This window comes from Poecilia mexicana, unplaced genomic scaffold (genome assembly GCF_051168715.1).
Source record: "Poecilia mexicana isolate PSO_F unplaced genomic scaffold, ASM5116871v1 scaffold_10, whole genome shotgun sequence".
Classification (NCBI taxonomy): domain Eukaryota; kingdom Metazoa; phylum Chordata; class Actinopteri; order Cyprinodontiformes; family Poeciliidae; genus Poecilia; species Poecilia mexicana.
The window spans coordinates 29,095,887-29,118,153 of NW_028263379.1; the positions used below are offsets into that span (position 1 = coordinate 29,095,887).

General features: G+C 41.7%; 1 protein-coding gene across 1 annotated transcript in view; it reads right to left on the reverse strand.

The window, feature by feature from the left end:
- ppp3cb (protein phosphatase 3, catalytic subunit, beta isozyme) overlaps positions 1–22,267 on the reverse strand; it is a 46,856-nt gene that overhangs the window by 19,135 nt on the left and 5,454 nt on the right. The window contains exons 3-6 of the mRNA XM_088009203.1: positions 9,572–9,817; positions 5,824–5,948; positions 3,655–3,766; positions 973–1,118 (exon numbers count right to left, since the gene is read on the reverse strand). Of these exons, the coding sequence (XP_087865329.1) occupies positions 973–1,118; positions 3,655–3,766; positions 5,824–5,948; positions 9,572–9,817 (629 nt within the window). The remainder of the gene's footprint in view (positions 1–972; positions 1,119–3,654; positions 3,767–5,823; positions 5,949–9,571; positions 9,818–22,267) is intronic.

Sequence of the window (22,267 nt, forward strand, 5' to 3'; positions counted from 1 at the left end):
GAGAAAAGGGAAACCTTTTCTAAATAACAGGTAAACACTGAAAGTACTGTTAAGATGGAAATTATTAATACCACTGTCAGATTTAGATTAAAAAAATATTTTCATTCGACCACGGGAGAAATTATAAAGGACTCTCAGAAAATAGTGAAAAAGGAGGATTGTTTTAATTTTATTTTTAAAAATGACATGTTAAAAATTAGAATCTTTTCCATGATCTTAAAAAAAAAACGAAGGCAGGAAAATGAGAATGTTGATTGCAGGAATCAAATCCTCCTTTTTACTGCTGGCCAGCTAAATGTAAATATGGCAAGGGTATGAATAATTCTGAGCTTGACTTTGTAGCTATCCGATTGATCTGATCTGTTAATATGAAGTGTAAAGAAAAGAATAAAAACACATTTTTGTTATTTATGTACTTACGAAAGTAAAAATAAAATCCTAAAACATGGCTGTATGGATTGACATACAGCCATGTTTTACAATACATGTTTTAAATATTAGTTATGGCTTTTTAAAAATATTTAATATTGCACCAGGTGGTCTTCCAGCAAAACAAAAGTTAAGCATGTGTTCAACTCTCCATTAAGTCACATGCAGAATTATTTCAAAGCTGAATCTCTTCAGGTCTTCATATTTGGATAAAGAAGTGACATAAAGAGGGAGAACTGTCTACGTATTTTCCAGGATATGTCCTCTATGCTTTAATAAGTGCTGCAGTAACACATCGCTTTATGTGTTACTGCAGTGGAACACATAAAGCGATTTCTGGTGCATCGTATTTAACTAAACATGATCAAACTATTGAACAAATTTAGCTCGCAATTACAACATTCTGAGAGATCTGGTTCAGGATGTTAATTCTACATACTACATACTGTGTGTGTGTGTGTGTGTGTGTGTGTGTGTGTGTGTGTGCGTGCGTGCGTGCGTGCGTGCGTGCGTGCGTGTGTGTGTGTTTGGTTTCTGTTGTACCTTCTTAATGTCGTCCAGTGTGTGGATTTCGGGCGAAAGCCCCCCATGGACACAGAGAAACTGCTGGTTCATCAGCGCCGCCAGGGGAAGGCAGTCGAACGCCTCCATGCAGGAATCGTACACCTGTTCTGAGTACTTGATCTTACCTGGAGGTCAGAGGAGTAGAGGGACGTTTCAGCATTCGGGACAAACACACACTTGTTCGCACGTTGATAGACAACGCTTCCAACAGCCAACACACTAACAAATCTACACCGCTTTTACTCTCTGACTAAATGGTAATTTCTGGCAGAAGTCTGTGCGGCTGTTCTCAGTGTATTTGTATTCATATAGCTGGCATAACAGTTAGCTAATATCATAATGTGTCACACAATTATTTGCACTTCTTAAACCTTTTCAAATACACAAATACTCTTAAGTAGTGTGTTGCTGTGAAGTATGATGGATGTAATAGAGGGGTAACAACAATTATTTGAAAATATGCAGTTCATCCATTTTCCTACAATAGTCATCTGTTTAGTAAATAGTCTAATTTAAGACGCAAAATCAGAACAAAATGGAAGATTTTCACTTCTTTCAATGGCCCAGTCAAAGTCCAGAGCAACATTTAACTGAGAATATAAATACATGCCACATTTTTTTTTTAGATTTTGTTTTTACAAACCCTTTAATTTTGTCCTTCCACTAAAAATTCACACTGTACTTTGTGCTTTTTCCTCAAATAAAATCCCAAGTGAAAACACATTGAAGACTGGGGTTGTAATGTTAACATTTTTGGACTATGAATACTTTTACAACGCTTTGTATATATTCAAACTCGCTACAGAAAAAAACATTTCTGGCACAAATAAAAGCTTGAAGCAGGAGGGGGAAAAAACCACACTTCTCCACACAGTGTCTTTCTAAGAATATTTTACAAGAGGCTGTAACAAACTAATTGACACAAAAAGGGATTAAAACACAGCCGAAAATAGATCAGAGAACGCAGATAAGTAAAGATAAAGACGGCGGATTTTTAAAGAAGGGAAGCGACAAAGGGAGGAAACTAATTTCAAACAGAGGAGAGATGGAAGCAGGAACGGTGACGAAAAAGGGAAAGAAAACGTTAATATTTCAGGGTACCAATAGCCGGTGTTCTTCAGCGAGGAGCGTGTTTGTCATCCTCTCCATCTGCCTGGTGTAGAGCAAGAGCTCGTTATTGCCAGTCCACCAGTTGTCAGCTCCTTCCACGCACTCAAACATTTATGAAGACATACGCGCGCGCGCAGCCATAGCTCTTGCGCTTGCGCACACACACAAACACGCGCGCTCACACACATAGCAGATGGTAATTGAGGGCAACCACTATTCGCCACGAGCACCAGGGGAAATTAGCTTCCTCGTCCCTTGGCCAATCAGACACAGAGGAGCAAGTCCCTGAGCCAATCATTAAGGGCAAAATTAATTCGCCGCTAATCACCCACACTCGGACAGGATGCCGAAACATGGCGGCGGCGGCAGAGGCCGACACATACGCGGAGAGAGGAAAAGAATGAGGAGGGATGGATGGAGAGAGACGGGGTAGTGTGGGGAAGGAGGGACACAAATCCCCAACAGCAGGAGCAGAAAGAGAGGAAAGGTTGAGATGAGGAGGAGAGGAGATTCAACTGGAAGTAGAAAATATCCGGATGATCATGTGTGGATTAGCTGATCAAATAAATTATCAGCTAATCCAGTGCGAAATGTTTTGAGCATGAGTGTTTAAGCCTTTCCACAAGTATTTAATTGGATGTAAGTCTGGACTTTGACTGGGCCATTCTAACATGAGATGCTGCTTTGTCCTTAACCATTCCAGTGGACCTGAGGATATGAGTTTAGGATTGATGTCCTGCTAAAATGTGAACATCTGCCTCTAACAGTTTTTCTTCCATTGCTGTCCTGTATTTAGTTCCGTCCACCCTGACCAGCTTCCCCACAATTTGATTTTGTCATGTAGGTGCAAAAAAAAGTGATGTCCTTCCTTCAAATGTTTGCTGTGTCCCTTTCATGGCCTGTGGCTTCAGCCCTACCTCCTCCAAACCTCATCTGTACCTTCTTCAACCCCAACTCTACCAACACTATCTTCTACCCTTATCTCTAACTACTTCATCCCTCATTCCTACTTTCTTTGTTCCACATCTCTACCTTCCTCATCCTTACCACTACCTCATATTCCTGTCACCTTCATCCCTCATTTGTGGATCCATAATTTTTCATCCCTTATCCTTTCTCCCTCAAATTTCTTCTTTCATCCATAATTTCTGCCACATTCTTCATCCCTGCTTCTTTTATTCCTCATCCCTACTCCCTTTATCTGTCATCCATAGCTACTTCTCCCTCGATAGTATTTGATTGGTCCTCTTTTGCCCTCACTTCATCTAAAATTCATTTGTCATATTCTCTTAAAACACCAACAGTTCTCTGAAACTGTGACTGCTGTGGCGTCGTCCTCACTAGTGAAGAACATGCTGACTTCTTTTCTCTTAGGCATATGTATTGTACATATGCATTAATAAAACATAGTTCCCAGCATTCTTGTTGGAAAAAGACAGAAAAAAAGAAGCAAACATCTAAAATAACTTAAGCCTTGCATGCCAGAGGGACGATGTCACACAGACGGAAAGAGCATGTCATATCAGGAGGGCAAAGAGTGACAAAACTCACATTCTTGTTTGAAGGTAAAATATTCTGTCAGATGTCTACATTCATGGTTTCCTCGTAGAAGAAAGAGCGTCTTTGGGTAGAGGATTTTCAGTGACCACAGGTAGAGCACACACTGAAAGGTTCAGGAGAGAAAAGACAGACATTAGAAGTACGACGTCTCTGCAGCCACAGCCACCTTTACCTTTAACAAAAGATGCAACAGTGATGGGTGAGTCAGACTGTGGAGTGGGGATGTTTCCATCCATTTCATTAATGCAAGTCTCTGATCATCACTGCATGTCCAAAACATATGAAGTAATTGTTAAAATGTTAGTGTTTTCTTGTAGATAATCACGCTAACAGGCGTATCGGCCTCTCGTGTCTATTCATGCTAAGCTAAGCAATTTCTTGCTCCTTATCTTTAAGGAAATGTTCAGTAAAAACAAGTCTTGCTACAAAGGCTAATTGCATGAGGCAGAGTCTGAGCCTTTCTCTTCCCATCATTAAACCCGGACTAGAAACTCAGAGCTCACCCCAGAATCACGACTGAGCTGTTGTAAGGATTTCCTCCCCTGAATGAGCAAGCCATACTGCCGTAATTAACTGAGCTGGAGGCGAGCCGATCCTTCGCAAACAGCCCTCTTTGACAAGAATTGACCCAAATCAGACCGCGCTCATTAGGTTAACGGGAGAAAATTTATTTGAAAACGGCCGTGTGACATCTTCACCGACCCTTTTCTTTCTTTTCTTTCCTTTGGTCCTTTTGCTTAGCCGGCCCCACAAATGACTCAGAGGATCTTCTCTCACCTTCACACAGTGTCGTCCCTGCTCTACATTAAGTCCCTCGCGTCGGTGCCCTTGGAAAGTGTTAACAAGGTGGCCTAAATATCGCTCCCTCGGCTCGAAATACTCTCCATGTCATACTCCATTGTTGCTCAACAGGCTTGCAGATTGTGGGTTTGAGTCACATTGGAGATCTGGTGCTAATTTCTGCCAAAATGGTGGAAAAATACACAGTTTTTGATGAACTGGATGTCCTAAAACCAGCCTGCAGTTGAAGCTGAAAGGTTGTGCGTCTGCCATGGTTTATGGCATTTATTGCATGTTCACATCTGATGGGCCTGTAGACTCGGTTAGACTGGGGACCAAATTTGCAACATTTTCAGCAGGTGTGGTTCTCTTTCACACTGCTCCACGTCAAACGAATAAAACCCTTTGAAAAACCTGTCCCCCACCCCTCACCTGTGGGGGCGCTGCACCAAGGAAAGGAAGGAAACGACACAAAAACCTCTGAAGAAGACAATGAGCGCAACTTTCTTCGTGAAATCTAAACAAAAGTAGAGTGGGATTTCTCTTTTGTCTTTGGTAAAAGACCTCTAGCCATTTCTCCCACTAGTGCAAGGCTCTCACATTTGTTTTGGTTGTTTTTACCAAGAATGCCCTGCACTATATTTCGCTTCCTGCTTTTGGAGAGGTCCATGATCTGCTTTAGTCCACATATGCATTTGAAGCGCACCAGAGTTCACTCCGACCGAACCAAGACCGGGGTTTTTAGGTGGACCGGAGTTTGCTCTTTTGGTCCACACCACAGGGTGTGCTTTCACACCTAGACAAAAGAGAAATCCAGCTCTATTTTTGTTTCTATTTTGTGAAGAAGGAAGTTGTGCTCATTGTCTTCTTCAGAGGTTTGTGTATCATTTCCGTCAGTGGTTCTTGGTGGGGGTGCGGGGACGGGTTTTTTCGAAGGGTTTCATTCGTTTGCCGTGGTGCAGTGTGAAAGTGAACCGCACCTGCTGAAAATGGAACAAATGTTGCAAATTCGATCCCCAGTCTAACCGAGTCTACGAGACTATCAGATGTGAAAACGCCATAAAAGCGAGTGTGACCATGGCAAATACAAATAGACCAGAGTTTGATTAAGGTGGGCTAAACAGGGCTGGTGCTGTCAGGACTTATATCATGTATTATGTTACGTAACACAGTACAGTATTGAAACTGTGCCAGTGAGGGGGGCTAAGGTTCCCCCAGGATACCACACAGTAAACCTCAGGGACTGCACACCACTAGCACTGTTTCTCCTGCACGGTCACTGCGTTTGCAGCACAGCGAGCAAAGAACTTTTCTGACTGAACGCACAGCTGGAAAAGACGAGATTCAACTGGGTATTTTCTTGGCTGTACCGTTCCTCACCTCAATACTGAAGTAGCCCCTGTCCACATAGTCCCCAAGGAAGAGGTAGCGTGTGTTGGCAGGAGAGCCTCCCACTTCGAATAGCTTCATCAGGTCGAAGAACTGGCCGTGGATATCTCCACACACTGAGGAAACAGCAGTGGGCACATGTGAACATTCCAGCTAACAGATGTGGGAGTGTTTTTGCTTCACCGGCTCCATATGGGCCGGCTTGCATCCGCAGCAGTAAAGCCATATCTGTCCCGACTCCCGGTCTGAAAACGTCACTCATCGGACTCACAAACAGGAGAAATCAAGCATGAGGGTGTGCTTTATTTCTTCATTTATGGATTTTAAAAACCCTTTAAACTGAATTGCAAATAAACAGTGGATCATGTTTCCCATTTGTTGTTGAAATACTGGTCTGTATTAAGCTTCTATTTCACAAAAAAAAAAAAAAAATGAGTCAGTGGACAAGTACCTGCACTAAGTATGTACCTACTTGAACCAGATTTTGTGGTGTTGCGGCATACTTCATTGTGTTTCAGTGGGGTTTTATGCCACAGACCAACACAGAGTAGCAGATAATTGTGAACTAAGAAGAAAAGGCCACATGACTTTCATTTATTCACAAGTACAATTCTGAAAAGTGCGTCCTAATTTGAAGGTATGTATTTTGCTGCAATTATATTCAGCTTTGCACATGTAACTACTAACATTTTGGGCCATCCTTCAGCGCAAATGAGCTCAAAAAGAGAGCAAGCTTTGACTTTGAACTATTGCCACAGATTCTGAACTTGACTTACATCTAGACTTTTTCCTTGACCTGTCTGCTGTGTCCCTCTGTCTTCATGATGCAGTTTAGTTTATGTATCTTCTTTAAGAAACATAAATTTACTTCTTTTGTGACCTCTTAATTTAGTTGGTTGCTCTAAATCTGTGTATTTAGCAGTGCCAAAGTAAAAGGGGCTGAACAGAAGTACACACCACACTTTTCAGGTAATTTTTTTCCTACACCGTACAAATATTAACCACTTAAGAGTTAGTCTGTTACATAAAATCCCAGTAAGATGCACTGAAATTTGATATAAAGTGACTAAATGGGTTTAAGGAGTATTAAGGAACCAGAACTAATCAAATTAAGTCACTTATGGCTTAATTTGGGATTTTGTTCTATACATTTTACATGTGATATGATGTGTTTTCATTCTATATTCATACATTCATGCACATAAGTACGCATAAAGCTGCACTTCTTTAGAGCTGCAAATGTTTACGTGACTTGTCATTTTGACAAACATCAGCTATAGAAAATCCATTGTCGCTTTTAAAGAGCCGCCACTTTATTTCTTTTTCGGGCTTTAAAATACAAAAACAATATAAAAGAGAATGCATACATTTTGTCTATGGGATGTTGACATTTGTGGAAAATGAAGTTGCAAAAAAAGTATTTAGTTTTCAATCGAATGACAAGAAGAAATAGAGTAAAAAATACATTACTGGCACTTTTATTTTCATTCTGTTGTGGAAATGCAATGTAATTGTTTTATTAAATACCACTGTAACGAAGTTTTGTGATTCAATCTATATTGAAACACATAAGTTTGTATTCAGAATTTTTACAGAGCTGTTGTGGAAGGTTGCAGACTTCTAAATAAATACTAGAAACCATAGAACTTGCAAAACAATTTCAAGTTTTTTCTCTATAAATATAGTTTATAGAGAAAAAAAATAAGGTCGGAGCTCACATAAATACTTCTCAGATGTTTTCCAGACAGAGGAATGCGCACGCAGATCGATTTGCATGTTTAAGACCTCAGGACTGTCTGTCTCCAGAATCTGTCGGCTCAAATCTCACCATCGCCATCTGTCTGGTCTCCTCCTTCACTTTTCGTTGATGTCACAGTTCCCCTCCTCAGTGTTTTATGATGCCCGCTTCCTTCCTTCCTCCCCTCTGTTTGTCTGTCTGTCTCCCACTTTAATGTCTGCTCCTGCTCCAAAAGGCTTTACTTTCATTTGACCTGGCAATCGGCAGTGACCTGTGTGTGGTCTCCTCAGACTCTACCCCAGTCTCCTCTCACAAGCTTTTCCAAAGCCTGTCAGTTCAAGTTTCAGCCCTCAGCCTACTTGACAATCCCAACCATCCTGAATATCTTAACCGGATTCAATCTCTGCACCTAAAGTTTATCTGCGTTTTCCTGGCTCAGGCAGGAAAAGTTTCTTTCTGCATCAGAGCCTGCGCGGAAGAGGAGGAACCTGACGGTAGGAATCAATATGCCGCTCGTCGGGAGCGAAAAGGTTGGCGGACCTCTGCACTAAGCTGCTTATGATCGGCTGTCTCTCCATCTGCCCGTCTGTCTGTCCTCGTCCCCGGGGATCTGTACCTGTGAAAGCTGAGCGATGTTCCCACACTGCGTGGGCAGCGGCGGCCCACACAAAATTATCTCACTGCTCACATTTGCATACACACACACACACACACACACACACACACACACACACACACACACACACACACACACACACGCACACACGCAAACACACACACACACACACACACACACACACAAAAGCAGAAGCAGGCGCAAAGGTGCATTAACCAAACAGAGTCAATAGGTTGTGAGTGTCTCAGTTTGACTGGCTGGTTTGTTTCTGAAAGACGTTTTTTTATTTTTTTTTATTTTGCTTTCACTCTGTCGTCCTTCCCACGACATTATCCTCCACTCAAAACATTAGCAAGGCCGGAAAACATGCACAGATGACCAAATCTACTGCTTCACTCAGCAAAGTGGGACTGAACAGCACGCCATTTAATAAAGGCCATAAAGTGTCTAAATGACAGACAAACGTCACAGAGAACAGATTGTGAATAATTTGGGGCTCAACGGCGAACACAAGAGGAAACAACCCTGTCATTAGCATATAACAAATTCTTCCACCAATCACAATTAAATCACTAATCGAGCCCCTACACAAGTACACTGGTTTTGTGGCATTGGAGCTGATTCAGTGTCAAATGTTTACAGTTTAAAACCCAGAGTTAGTCAATCCAAATCTTACTTGGGTGCTAAATAAAAGCAGGAAATAACTATCTTCCACTCATACATATTCAAGCTAATGCCATCTTGACACATTGAATATTTACCCCTCATGAATGTTCAGCTGTTTCCACTGTCAGTGCGCGTTAGGATTGCATTTCTTTGACTGGAAACATGTAGCATCACCAATGCTAATACTGCAAAGTAATGACATGACATGGCTCCTCTATTAAACACATTAACATTTTTACAAACGTTTCACTGAGAAATAGTTCCTATAATGAGCTCAGCTCATGTGCTAATTGCTGCTGGCTAGTCTGAAGGAGCTCAGTGAGGGATGGCTGCCCTGTCAGGTGGAGGCTTGGAAACTGCAGCTCCCAGGAGGAGTGCAGTCCTCGAAGGCAGAGCTAGGTCCACCCAGGCGTTTTGTACAGCTAAATGGTTGCCATGGAGATTAAAGGATTTCTTAAACATGCATGAAAGAATCAAAGCGACACTCCAGGTCTGTTTTTGACAAGGGAATAACATTATAGCATGACGTAAAGCTTAAAGAAGTCCATTTTTATATTATACTACATCAGTCGGTCCCTTTTATGAAGCCAGCTACATCTTTTAGCTAACTGCTAACATCAGATAAAGTTCATAAACTGCTCTCTCGTTGACACCAACCGTCTCATTGCTGCTGCACAGATCTGTTTTACTCTTCCCCAGTCCTGACTGGAGCTCCTTACCTGTGACTGGCGCCTCAATATCCAACATGGTGCGCTCCTGGCGCAGGATGGCGGCGCCCTCATCGATGATGCGCAGGGCCACGGCCTCCTCCAGCCGGCCCTCCTTTGTGAGGTGAGCTTTGAGCAGGTCCACCCGCGGACGGCCCTCCGAGTCAAACACCTCCTTCATGGTCAGCCGGTGGGCCAGGGGGAAGGGGACCGCTGGATTCACACACGGAACAAGAAGGAAGACACAAGAGAGCGTTATTCAAGATGGCCGCAAGGACTGTTAGAGTAGGTGTGTGGACGTGAAGGATGGAGGATGTCTGAGGATTTTATGCATCTTTTTTTAAATTTTTTTTATGGGGTTTCTCTTGGAAAAGGTCTGAATTTTTCAGCATGATCTCGTTCACATGTCTTTTTATGCGTGCCAGTGTGTGAGCGAGCGATCTGGAGGTCTGCGCTCGCTGCACTGAAGCAGGGGCCTGCCGGAGTCATCTACCCGCCTCTGTTCTACAGTAACGTCTTTCTTACATAATGAAGGCCCCCAGGGCCCTGCTGGAGAGGCGGGGGTTGAGGGGGCTGGACCCACGACAAGTGTGATACAGCAAGAGTGCGCAGCTGCACGTGAGGAAGCACACACATGGAAAGAAACACTCCACTAAACACTCTTACGCATAATTACAGACCAGGTTTGGAGCAAGGAAAAAAAAAGACACCTATAAAATTTAGAGAGAAACAGAAGGGGTAGGGCGCCGGGGCACATGCGTGCATTATGCATGACACAATGGTATTAATACGGGGGGTGGGGGAGTTAAAGCATGTTGCACCTAACACACACACACACACATGCAAGTACAAGCTCATAAAAGGTATTGTTATGTAGGATCCACAGAGCCTGTTGGAGCCCCATCAGTGGTAACACAGATAATGGCCTAGATCACACACTAAAACTAGGCCTGGCTCTCTCTCTCACACACATAGTATGTCTTTCTATCTTCACAAGGACTTTACATTGACTTCCATTAATTGTTCATTAATTTCTTTGGCCTCACCATGACCTAAACCCTAAACCTAACCATTAGTACATAGCCTGGTACAAACCAGCATCTTGTTCTATGCTTCGCTTCGTCCAGAGGCTCTGGGCTCTTGGCTATTGAGAAACGATTGCTTCCTGGAGGCGTGGACTCTGTTGAAATTTGTCTGTGAAGTATGTGATGCGCCAGTTCGACGTTACGACGCCTGTGCTGAAAACAACCATTTTCCACTGCAAAGAGAGAAGTGCCTTGCTGAACGAGGCTGCTGTTTAAATTAATTCAATATTTGGAGGTGTGACCAACACGGACTGAATGGCTTCGTTCACTTCCTTCACTGCCATTGCTAAAACTTCCCAGAAAATCAAAATCATCGTTCACAACCTCTCCTTCTGTTTGCTGTTTGGCCTGGTAGAGATCCAACCGGAGGGAATCCAAGTCAATGGGAGAAAACCCACACTGAGCACTAATGGGAAATGAAACTTAAGCGACATTGTGTAGTAAGGCAATGGCCAGGCTTACCTAAACCTAACCCAAATTCAATTCATACCTTAATGCTAAACCCAGATCCCTACCCAATAACACCACTTCTTTTGGTGTTGTTGGGTTTGCTCCCTATGGAAGCCATGAACCCAACAATGTGTTAGGTTCATGTGTTATGTGTTAGGAAAGTGATCTTCACAATATACCAAGTACAAGGCCACACACACATTTCAACTCTGTCACTTTGTCTCTGATTTGCAGTTGCCCCTTTGCTCCTTCTTTACCTCCATTTCACCCCTTTTTCTCTTACGGCATAAATCTTGCATATTGCTGCTTAACTCTCTTGACTCTTGAAATCAGAAGGTTTAACTCAGTGGCTTCATTTCCTTTGCTGAATTAACTCAAACCAAGACAGAAACACGCCACAGCCCACAAACAGCACGTTCACTCCTGCTCTGTTTTTTTTTTTTTTTTTTTTTTTTGCCTCATACGCTGTTCTCACATTTAGGCCATCAGAAAACACTTTTCTCCTAAACCTATTTCGGGGAACGTTGAACCTTCTGGGACGCATACAGACTCGCTCCAGCGCATATTTGGGTACCCCTAAAGTATCCAACGGTACCTCGGGAGGCCGTGTGAGATTGCAGTTGTACTGCCTCACCCCCCCGTATCCCAAACCGTGACACTTTTACGTGCCTGGAGGTTGAACGCGACACACAAGAGCACCCTGAGACGTCCCAGGACCCTCAGGCAGCCGAGCGCCGGGGGCTTCTGTTTTCCTTCGCCCCAGAACGGCGGCTCTCCATCGCTGAAACCAGTTTTGCATAAGAAACCATGGACTGATTAATATTTCAAAAGGTTTTGGGCACTGCAGGCTGTCAGATAACACAAGCCAGAAAGAAAAAGAAAAAAAGAATTACTCATGCATGTTAGAATATGTGTGTCTTCTTATTGAAAAATAAGGCAGCCAGTAAAAAAGTAGCCAACCTGGCTTCTTGTACAACTGATGGTATACGCCATTAAAAAAAAGGAAAAAGACACATATCTGAGTTGCAGTAAATTTGGGTGCATGTCGAAGCATCGGAGGCAGAGGGAAAGATGTAGAGAGTGAAACTCTTAAACTGTGAGAGGAGTGTGAAAGTAGGGCAGGTACTGGAGAGCAGCTTGGGGAAGGAAAGGAAATAAGAAACTTTAAACTAAAACAAGAGAAGAGGGCCTATTCATCACCATCATCATCAAACTACTTCGATGTGTGATGGCTGTAGCCGTTTTCAATCCCATTTTGCCAAAATGTTGAATTAAAAAAATCTCCAGATTGAGAAGAAAAACCCAGGCCAGAGTTTAGCATGCTAATTCTTTCTGAATCACGTCCCTCAAACATGGATGTTGCGTTAACAGTCGACGCTCGGTTTCCTCCCCTTCATGTGTTCGCCCTGACATATCCGACGCTCGCCACACCTCCGGACCAACATCGACCAAAACCCTCTGACCGATCAAGCTGGAAAAACTGATGGATTGATGCTTTACTTCTAAAGGTTTTCCTTCTTCAAAGCGATTTTTTTTTCCTGGGCACAGTAACAGATTGATCTGATGTTAATGAATATTTAATTGCTCACTGAGGTTAATAAGGCTGGAGCTGAGCACCAAAGCATGAAAAATGTATTATAATAAACAGTAAACTTCATGTTTTGATTTTTTTTGTTTGTTTGTTTTTAGCTCATGCATGCTGTAGAAAAACAATCTGGGACATTTGAAGTTTTGACTCAAGTTTTGCAGGAGTGGTTTTAAAAATAAACTGCTGCAATGAGGAAAATGACTTAGATCATCGCAAATCAAATCAATGTGTTGGATTATCAATGGATCACGAGAGAACTGGACACGAGTGAAAAAACTTATGTAGTTTCACTCAAAAACTGCATTTCTGTGGCGCTGTTGTGCCACCAATCTGAGTGAGCAGCGAAACTGGCGTGAGCACACATATCTTTGTAAGCAAACAATAATCTCACACTCGATCGCTAACTTTGCGTCTTCACACGTGAAGTGCGGATCGTTTTCATCCAATCAACGAGCTCCTTGGATGAAAAAGAACAAATCAGAGCCGCCTAGTCAAAATGCTCCAGGAAGTGACAGAAGTCACAAAACAAATCTGAGAGAAAAACACAAGAAAACACGATGAATTTCCTGAAGGCCTAACAATACGTGGCCAAGCAAGCAAATATGCTCATTTTGTGCATTTCCGGTAACATTTGTACATGTCTTGAGCTGCTATATGCTGTGATCCTCTGCCACAGTCAGCTCACATCCCATGGATTTTAGAAAACCTTGCTGTACCACTGACGGGATTCTCCATAACATACCATGCAGCCTGAATGTTTTCATATTCTCCAACTGGAGGTCTTTTTTTTTTTTTACGACAGTCCTGCCAATGAATCACACTGCAGGCCTGATGTGACTTTCTCAGACCGTGTCAAGAAGCAGCGAGGCAATCGGTTCACCACAAGATGACCCTACTTACACAACAATAATCACGCAGGCCGGGCATGAGGCCGCCATGCTTCAAATCCTGCACACCAATGCTCATTATCCCTACACCATGGATACACTCCCACTGCCCTGGAATATGATGGGTAACCACCACAAGAAAATACTGGCTCATACGATAAGGTTTTCTATGAATGCTCAGAACTTTAGAAAATCTGTAATGTTCAGTCTGTGTTTGAGAAGACCTTAAAGCAGACTTTATGTTTTAGCAAGGTCTTCATCCAGTATCCAGGGGATATAACCAAGTTAAAGTGAAGGTTAGAAAGTTATCTTGGCATAACTGATGATCAATGTAAGTTTTAGTGGCTAAACTTACATTGATTTGTGTTGACTCTAACAACGTCCAACAGGCTGCACCAACCTCTGAAGAAGACACTTAGTGCAACTTCCTTCTTCACAAAGTGGGAAGAAAAATGGATTTTAGTGGGTTTTTAAAAAGACCACAAGTCATTTCTCGTGTTAGCAGTAGACTATTGCGTTTATTTTGGTTGTATTTACTCAGAATGCCCTGCAATGTAGTCCACTTCCTGCTTTTGGAGTGGTCTCCGGTTCGCTTGGTGTTCACATACGCATTCAAACCATGCCGGGGTTCGCTTCAATCGAACCGAGACTGAAGTGTTTAACTGGTCAGCATCAGAGTTCATTCACACCTCCCCAAACGAACCGGACTTTCTACCAAACGAACTGGAGCGGATTCTCTTCAATCACAAAGTCGCCCCTCTGTTAAGCGCATCTGTCTGTTCTGTTCTTTATCAGCAGGAGGCAGCTGATACAGACTCTCCATCCCGGTCGGCCCGCGCTCGCTTTTATTTAGCTGAGAAGAATTGAATAGCGCCATAATGCCTCTTCAAATGCAGCCAAAACAAAAAGGTTGAGTCATTTTTTCCCCACAGATCTCAAACGTAACATTTAAAAATATGTTGGCTCCAAATATGGAAGTTATTATTAGTGTTAGTAGTAAGAGTTTTATCCCAAAATAATCCCTATTTTTGCTTCAAGCGTAGATGTGAATCTGCATGGCACATAAGCAAAAAGATGCTCAGCAAGTGAAACACTGACAGGACATGAAAATCCTTTATCCCATGCCAAGGGGAGATTATGTTTTTGTTTAAAAGTAAGTATAAAATCTGGATGACAAGAGCACACCTGGTGAACCTGATCCTGATTCGATGTGCGGCTGGTTGGATGAAGCTTTTCTGTCCTGCTGTGACCCAGTAATCATGACTCCAGAGATCGTGACTTTATCCATAATCATAAAATCTTAATAAACAGATTTTGGTTCTTGATTGATTTTGTTAAAAGATCAGCCAGAACTTTCTTTGAACTTCAATTTTCAAGTGCTGACCACAGATTCACTTTGGTTTACGGTGGACTTTGACTGAGCCATTCCATCACATGTTCTGATTTGAATCACTGTGTGATCACAGTTGTTGTTTTGCAGCCTCCAACAAGTTTTTTTTTTGTTTTTTTTTACCAATGTTTCTATCTTCTGGTAAAAAGGCGTCCCACATCATGATGCAGCCGTTACCATGCGGCAACCTGGTGATGCCGTGTTAGTTTTATCTACCGTAAAGCATTTTGCACACATTTCTCTCCATGTTTGGTGGATATTACATGGCTCATTTCAACAATAATTAAATGACATTATCAAAAATGAAAGCAGAAATATATAAATGTCCCAATAAATAAATCAATATACTGATAAAATTTTAATATATAAGTAATTTAAATATATGGGTTCTTGGAACCAAACTGAAAAAGTAAATATGAAAGTCAATTAAATTATTAAACATGAAGCAAAGTTCTCATTTTTAAAAATGAATTGGAACATTTTAAGTGTATTGATTTTAGTATTTATGCCACTTTCAGTCCTCCGTACAAGCTCTAAATTGCACGCGTGGACTCTACTTATTAGCTATGTGAAGGCTGTAGGCAATTTCATTTAGGGGCTTAAGAGTAAAGTGGGATAAATACAAATGCTTAAATAAATATACATATACTTTTTCCCCATAGAGTTTAAAACCATGTATCCTTTTTTTTTTTTTGTTCTTTTCTTCACATAAAATCCCAACAGAGCAGATTCATATTGTGACGAAGTCTAAAACCGAGGTATCAAAACATTTGGAAGTCCTGAGCTCACATTCAAAAGTCGTAGCTTACACCAAGAGAAAATCTGAAGCGCACAAACCGGGCGCGGCAGAGCGGCCGCGTGAATCAGCCCCTCACACAGAAATAGCTGCTAACGTTTTCATTAATCTGGAACCTAAGCAGTAGCTGCCCCATTTTCCCACGAGGACAGACTCCTGCGAAGCAAATGAGTGCTGTCAAGCAACAACAACCAGACAGGCTTTAATTTGAACTCTGTCACAGCAGACCTTTCTGGTTAATATCCCAGGCAGCCGTTTGCTTTCAGGCGGCGACGCCGCTGCTCCCAAGTTTGAAGCAACAGAAAGGGAAGTTAAAAAATGTCCAGAGTGGGTTTATATCCATCAGCTAAAAACACACCGTACACAGACAGGTTCTGCAGTCACATTGGCAGCTGAAAGGTTTTCTTTGACGAGATATTGCCGACCACTCTGGCTTGTGCAAAGTGGATTTCGCCGCTGTGAAAATAAACACACAAGGCTCGTACCGAGTATTTTAAACCCGCCTCGGTTCATCTGAGGATTTAGGCTTCGTAGTTGATTCTGTCGCTCCATGTTGTCGCTTCACTAATTCATTTATGCCGGACCATCTGTTGTGTTCTTCCTTGTTCTTCTGAAACTTGTTTTGTTGTTCAGGTCCTTTGTTTTGCTGCCTTCAGTTTGCTGTAATACATGTTTTACATGAGCGGCAGCCATATTGGATACTGAATGGGCTCATTGGTGATCCTCCGACTCCGATTGAATCCCAAATCCAACAGGAGTTTTGGTTTTCCAACTGGGAAAGCACCATTGACAGTCTACACTTTTAAGCCAAACTTCGTATTTATTTTGTTGCTGATTTCTTTACAATGACTGTTAAAATGTACATTTATGTTTGATGCATCAACCCTCCTCTTTAGCTGCGGCTAAAAGTCGCAGGATAAGTAAATTTAAGAATAGAAGTTTCAGGAACTTTTGTTCTTCCTGTCTTTATGTAAATACCTAGAAAACATCCAACAGTAAAGAGTAATACATTCATAGCTAACTATATGAAGCCAAGAAATACTGCTGTGTCCACGCAGTCAGAAAAAAAAAACAACTAAGGAATATACATCTGTCATTTAGAAAATATATTTGAGATGAGTCAGCAGCCTTGACGCAAATATAAGTGATTTCAATGCCTCAACCAAAATATGAGGTTTTGGTTGAGGCATGAAATAATTAAATCAAGAAAGTGCCTTATCCAGCTGTACATTTGTGTTTATTGTTAATGGCTAAACTTCAGTCACCCTAGCAGGTTCCCCTCTCTTTTCAGCCAAGATTTTGATTTTTAAAATATTTTTTTCTTTATCAAGGGGAAAACCACTTTCTTGGTTCTTGTCCTCACTTCTGGTTGTCTAAGTGCCAGTAAGCTGAAATGGAGCAGAGCCAACAACTTTTTTTATTTTTTCTCAAACATTTTCCAATAGCACGCTATTGTGCTATTTATCTGTGGTAAAGTGGGGTTTTAAGGAAAGCCATTAGCTAATGCTAACACGTTGTTAACAATAATGTAATGTGTGCATTTAATGAATGAAGGAATTGGTCCATTTAATGTCTTATTCTGGGAACAAACTGCAAAGCAGCTGAAACACTGTTCCTTTAAACCAAGACTTAAAAACATACCTGTTTAGAGTTGCCTTTGAATTGATAATGACTGGAACATTGATCGATATATTTCATGTATGTTGATGATTTTAATGATGGCACTTGGCAGAATGTAATGTCTGGTTTCAGAGTTGGTGACTGTTTGATGTGATTATTTTGTTTTTGTCATGATCCGTTTTTTTCTGTTTAGTTATTTTGGGATTTTCTGTGTTTAGTCCTGTTTCCCTGAGTCTCTGTGTGTTGTCCTGTCAGCCCTTGATTGTTCCCAGGTGTGTCTCGTTCCCTTGATTACCTCTGTGTGTATTTAAGTCCACCTGTTGTCTCTGTCTCTTGTCGGGTCCTTGTCAAACGTATGTCGTATGTTTGCTTGGCACCACAGTCGAACTGTAAAGTCCTGTGTTGGTTCAGCTCTCGTTTTCAGTCCACTGTCTTTCAGTTGTAACTGGTAATTAACTGTGTGCTATCTTTTTGTCGTGCTGCCTGATCTGGACAGTTTTGAGCTTCATCATTAAATTCATCATCATCACCATTATCTGGGTCTCAGCGTTCATCCTCACCACAACCACCCACAAATCCTGACAGTTTTTTATGATTGTCTACTTTTATCTGCCTGCTTGATTAAATGTGTTATACCAAAAAAACTTGATCGATTGATGATATCATGCACCTCATTCAACGCCACAGGTTAATTCGCACACACACATCTATCTTTTTTACCTTGTTTCAACATGAGGACATACTGACTGAAAAGCGCAAAATAAGCCAACAGCTGAAAACTTTTTCAGTATCTTCCCGCTGCAGTTCATGGCAGTTTTTGATTCTCGGCTCATCCTCCACAGATGAACTCCTCTGTAAGGAATTTCTAAAACAGCAGAGCTGCCAGCTCAGCCAAAAATCTCCACATCGCAGAGCAGAGAGGTAGAGAGAGAGAGAAAGAGAAGGAAAAAAATCTATGACATAGCTTTCAACCAAATCTCCTAAATTTGTTCGGCCGGGCCTAATAGCCTAACTGGAGCAGAATCTGATCTGAATCAGATTGTTATTGTGCGCATCATCTCTAATGGCTAAAGTTAATTATGGGGGGGATATTTCATCAGTTTAAATGACAGAGGGAGGCCGTTCGCCATCAGGAGGTTCTGGTGCGGGAGGCAGGAAGTGACAGCAAAGCGAGAACAGACTGATCGGAAGAATGACGACAGAAGTCAGCCATGATGCGTCTGCCCTTCGTTTGAGCCTTTTGCTGCAGAGGCTGCAGGAAAGGACTGAATAGTGCCGTGAAATTAGCTGGAAGTTGCACCACTTAGGTAGAAACACAGTTGCTGTTGCTTTTCTGCAGCTATGACGCATAAACAGTTGCATCATAGCAGATGTGACACAAACTGTCTGACAGCAAATAAGACCAATCGTTTCCTTTTTAAGGTCAGTTTACCAGTATTGTTTCTAGTTAGGTGTCTGAGTAATGAGAGTTTTGTATTATTCTTACAAGTCAGAAGGTTACATACTCTATATGAACTTCCTGATAAATTCTAACACTTGGGCCAAATGTTTCGGTTTTCTCCTCCACAAAGAACTGATGTGACAGCCAAGTTTGACTAACCCTTACAAAACTAGATAAAGAAAATTTATAGCCGGATTGTTACGTGTGACCACTCTAAAACATTTACTTTGTTGCGCTTAAGTCACTGTAAGTAATTGGTAGTATGTTCATTGTCCATTTGGACGACCCATTTGCGTCCAAGCTTGAACTTCCTGGCTGACGTCTTGAGATATTGCTTTAATGTTTCCACGTGATGCCATTTCTTTTGTGAAGTACAACAGAAATGTTTCCTCCATGATGTAAGAATGTTCTTTATGACTAAACATGTACATTTCAAGACATTCCCCCAACAACGAAAGTAGTCTTTGTCACAGTGTGCTCAGAAAATGTAATCCAGATTTGTATTTGCCTTTGGTGTAAAACTCCTTTTGTTCTAGAGTTGATTTGCACATTTCAGCCCTGGTGTACAGAACCAATCTAACGTCCTGAACAGTATGATGATGACATTCCCACCACATTGTTTAATCGGACGATGGTGGCATCTTCAAACACCTGGAAAATTATTCTCAAAAACCGAGCCGGTTTGTGTAGCTCCACAGTTGATTCCGAACCCTAATCCTAATCCTCGACTGACTTTTCATGGGGCTATGAAAGCTTTACAACACCATGACAACACAAACACAAATAACAGATTTAATAATCACTCTTTCACAGTAAACTTTAAGATGGGATTAGGACAAATAGGCTTCATTTATGAAATGTACTCAAAGCACTTTACACTAGAGCCACATTCAAAGCAGTCGCACTCACAAATATGCTCACGTCTCAACAACAATACAGATCAGCAGCTGGGGGTTAAGTGCCTTGCCCAGTGGGACGTTAACATGTGACAGTAGGAAGCTAGAGTCCAACCCACAACTTCCAGTTGTGAGAACACGGCTCTCGTCCTCACTGAGCTGCAGTGCCCTTTGTTGGCGCTGCATCTCTTGTGGTCCTGCGCTGCCGAATTAATATCTACAAGCTCACAGCTGGGCAGGATATCAACACCTCCGCTTATGATTTATGAATGGCCGAGGGCCCTGAGAGAGGGCTCAGGTTTTGCCACTTTATGGAGGAAATGTTTTGTGTAGGTGGCTACTGTCTAGTCAAAGTCTCCCAGAACCCTCTCCGGGAGCTCGTGAAATGTTCAGGATTGGCTCTTCTCAACGCTTGAATAAACGACGGAGGGAGAAATTCAAGGATGAAAGAATGAGAGCAAGAAATGAGGGTGCGTGTGACGGAGGGAAGACCCAACCGTCCGTGTGTCTTTGTGTTCATCCGCCGCTTTTGACCCATATCTGGTCAGCAGATCTGTAGTTCTTTGAAGGTGATTTTACAGTGATGAGGGACAGCCGATGACCGATGACCGTCAGTTTACACAGCAGCTCACACAAAAACAGAAACAGCCCATCCCTGAACAGCCTGTCCTCATTAGACAATCCCTTTCTCTCTCTCTCTCTCTCTGGAGTACCTTCTCTATAAATAGTCCCCGCCCTGCCACCCTCCCCACAGGGCAGAGAGGGGCCTGTTAAGGTAGAACCCCTGACCCTCAAGGATACCACCAACACACACACATACATAACCACAATTAACATGTAAAGCTGAGAGAGAACTGGACAGAACGCGACACGAAAGGAAGTACGCCAGAAGAGCCCCCAGGCTTACCAGAGGGTACTTTTCTGTGTGTGTGTGTGTGTTTGTGTGTGTGTGCTTCGTGCGTGCGTGCGTGCATGCGTGCGTGTGTGCTTAAATGCATCCATGTAAATGTGCAAACTGGATATGGCTTTCTGACAAACTTCCCACTCGTGTGCTTATCTAGGCCGAAGACTACAAACTCACAAAAGACGCGTGGCAAGCCTGAATAAGTGTCCTTTGATTTCACCTATTTGTGAAATCTTAACATGTTTCCATATGTTTAATTGGATTATTGTGTAAGTGAGCAACACAAAACTATGAAGATGTTGAAGGAAAATATGTGCGGTTTTCACTATTTTTCCAGTTAGACATCTGAAAAGGGCAACATCCATTTATACTTAGGCTGTTCAAAAAGCAGATATTGAAGCTCAATTCCGTTTTTTTCTCTTTTTTTGTTCTTTTATTTATTTTTTGTGCTGAAATCCAGTTTTTGTTTATATACGACTAAATTAAACCTGACTACAAATCGGACTTCTGCGTAAACGGTTTACGACTCCCGCATGCGCAGAAGAAGAACATGGTGAAAAAGTCAGATATAGGTATCATATGGACAAAAAAAAAGTGGATTTGAGTGGCATTTGCCCTGAAAAAAATCTTGCCAAGTATTTTTGGTCTATTTTCTAGTGCAGATATCTTAGTTCACCTGAAATAAGACAAAACTCATAAGTAACTTTTCAGCAAGATATAGGAGCTTGATTTATGTTATGAAAAACTACTAGTTCCACTGGCAGATTATTTCACTTTTGACATGGGGGAGAATGTCTTGTTGCAAGTGGAATCATCCTCTGGTGGAACTAGTACATTTTAATCAATATAAGAAAATATTTACTTAAAGCAAGCTACTACATCCTGCTGAATAGTTACTTGTAAGCTAGTTAGTTTTGTCTTATTTAAAATGTTACTAAGAAACTAGTAAAATTTGGTAAGAAAGTCTCTTTTTTTACTTTAAAGTACAAATTACCAGCTTATATCAATATTTATAATTTATACACATACAGCATTGTAAGCCTTCATTTGACACATTTGAATGAATTTAAAGATGTTTTGGACAAGACTGTTTTTTTCCTTCTGATTTCTTTTCCCCTCTCTTTGCAAGACTATTTTCCAAGTAAATGTATCATTTTTAGCTGTCAAAAGCATACGTGCTTCACATATGTTGGCCTAAACATTTGTCTTTCCTTGCATGAATAGAAAATGAAACTTGTGAATAATGGAAGCCATCATGTTTTTGTTTTTTTTCCCAGTAACATTTAAATGAAAAATTCTGGTTTGTGGTTCCAACGTATCTAGATGGGACGCAGCAGTGCTTATTCACAAAAAGAGGTAAACCAATTCACATCAGTGACTACAAAAACATCAAATTATGTCTCACATGCACAATGCTTTAGTGTTCAAAAATGCAATCATGTGAGAGCTCACCTAAAGAATATGTGACGTTGTGCTGTGGCCTGCAACACGTCTGAATCTCACTGGACCAGAACTTACTTGACAACACGTTCCCCCAAACGCCAAGTAAATGACTGAAAAAAATGGGACGCAATTAAAATTTTGTGAACAAATGTTCTGGCTTGTCGTCTTAGATCTGTTTGCCATCATGGCGCCCCAGAATGATGCCAGT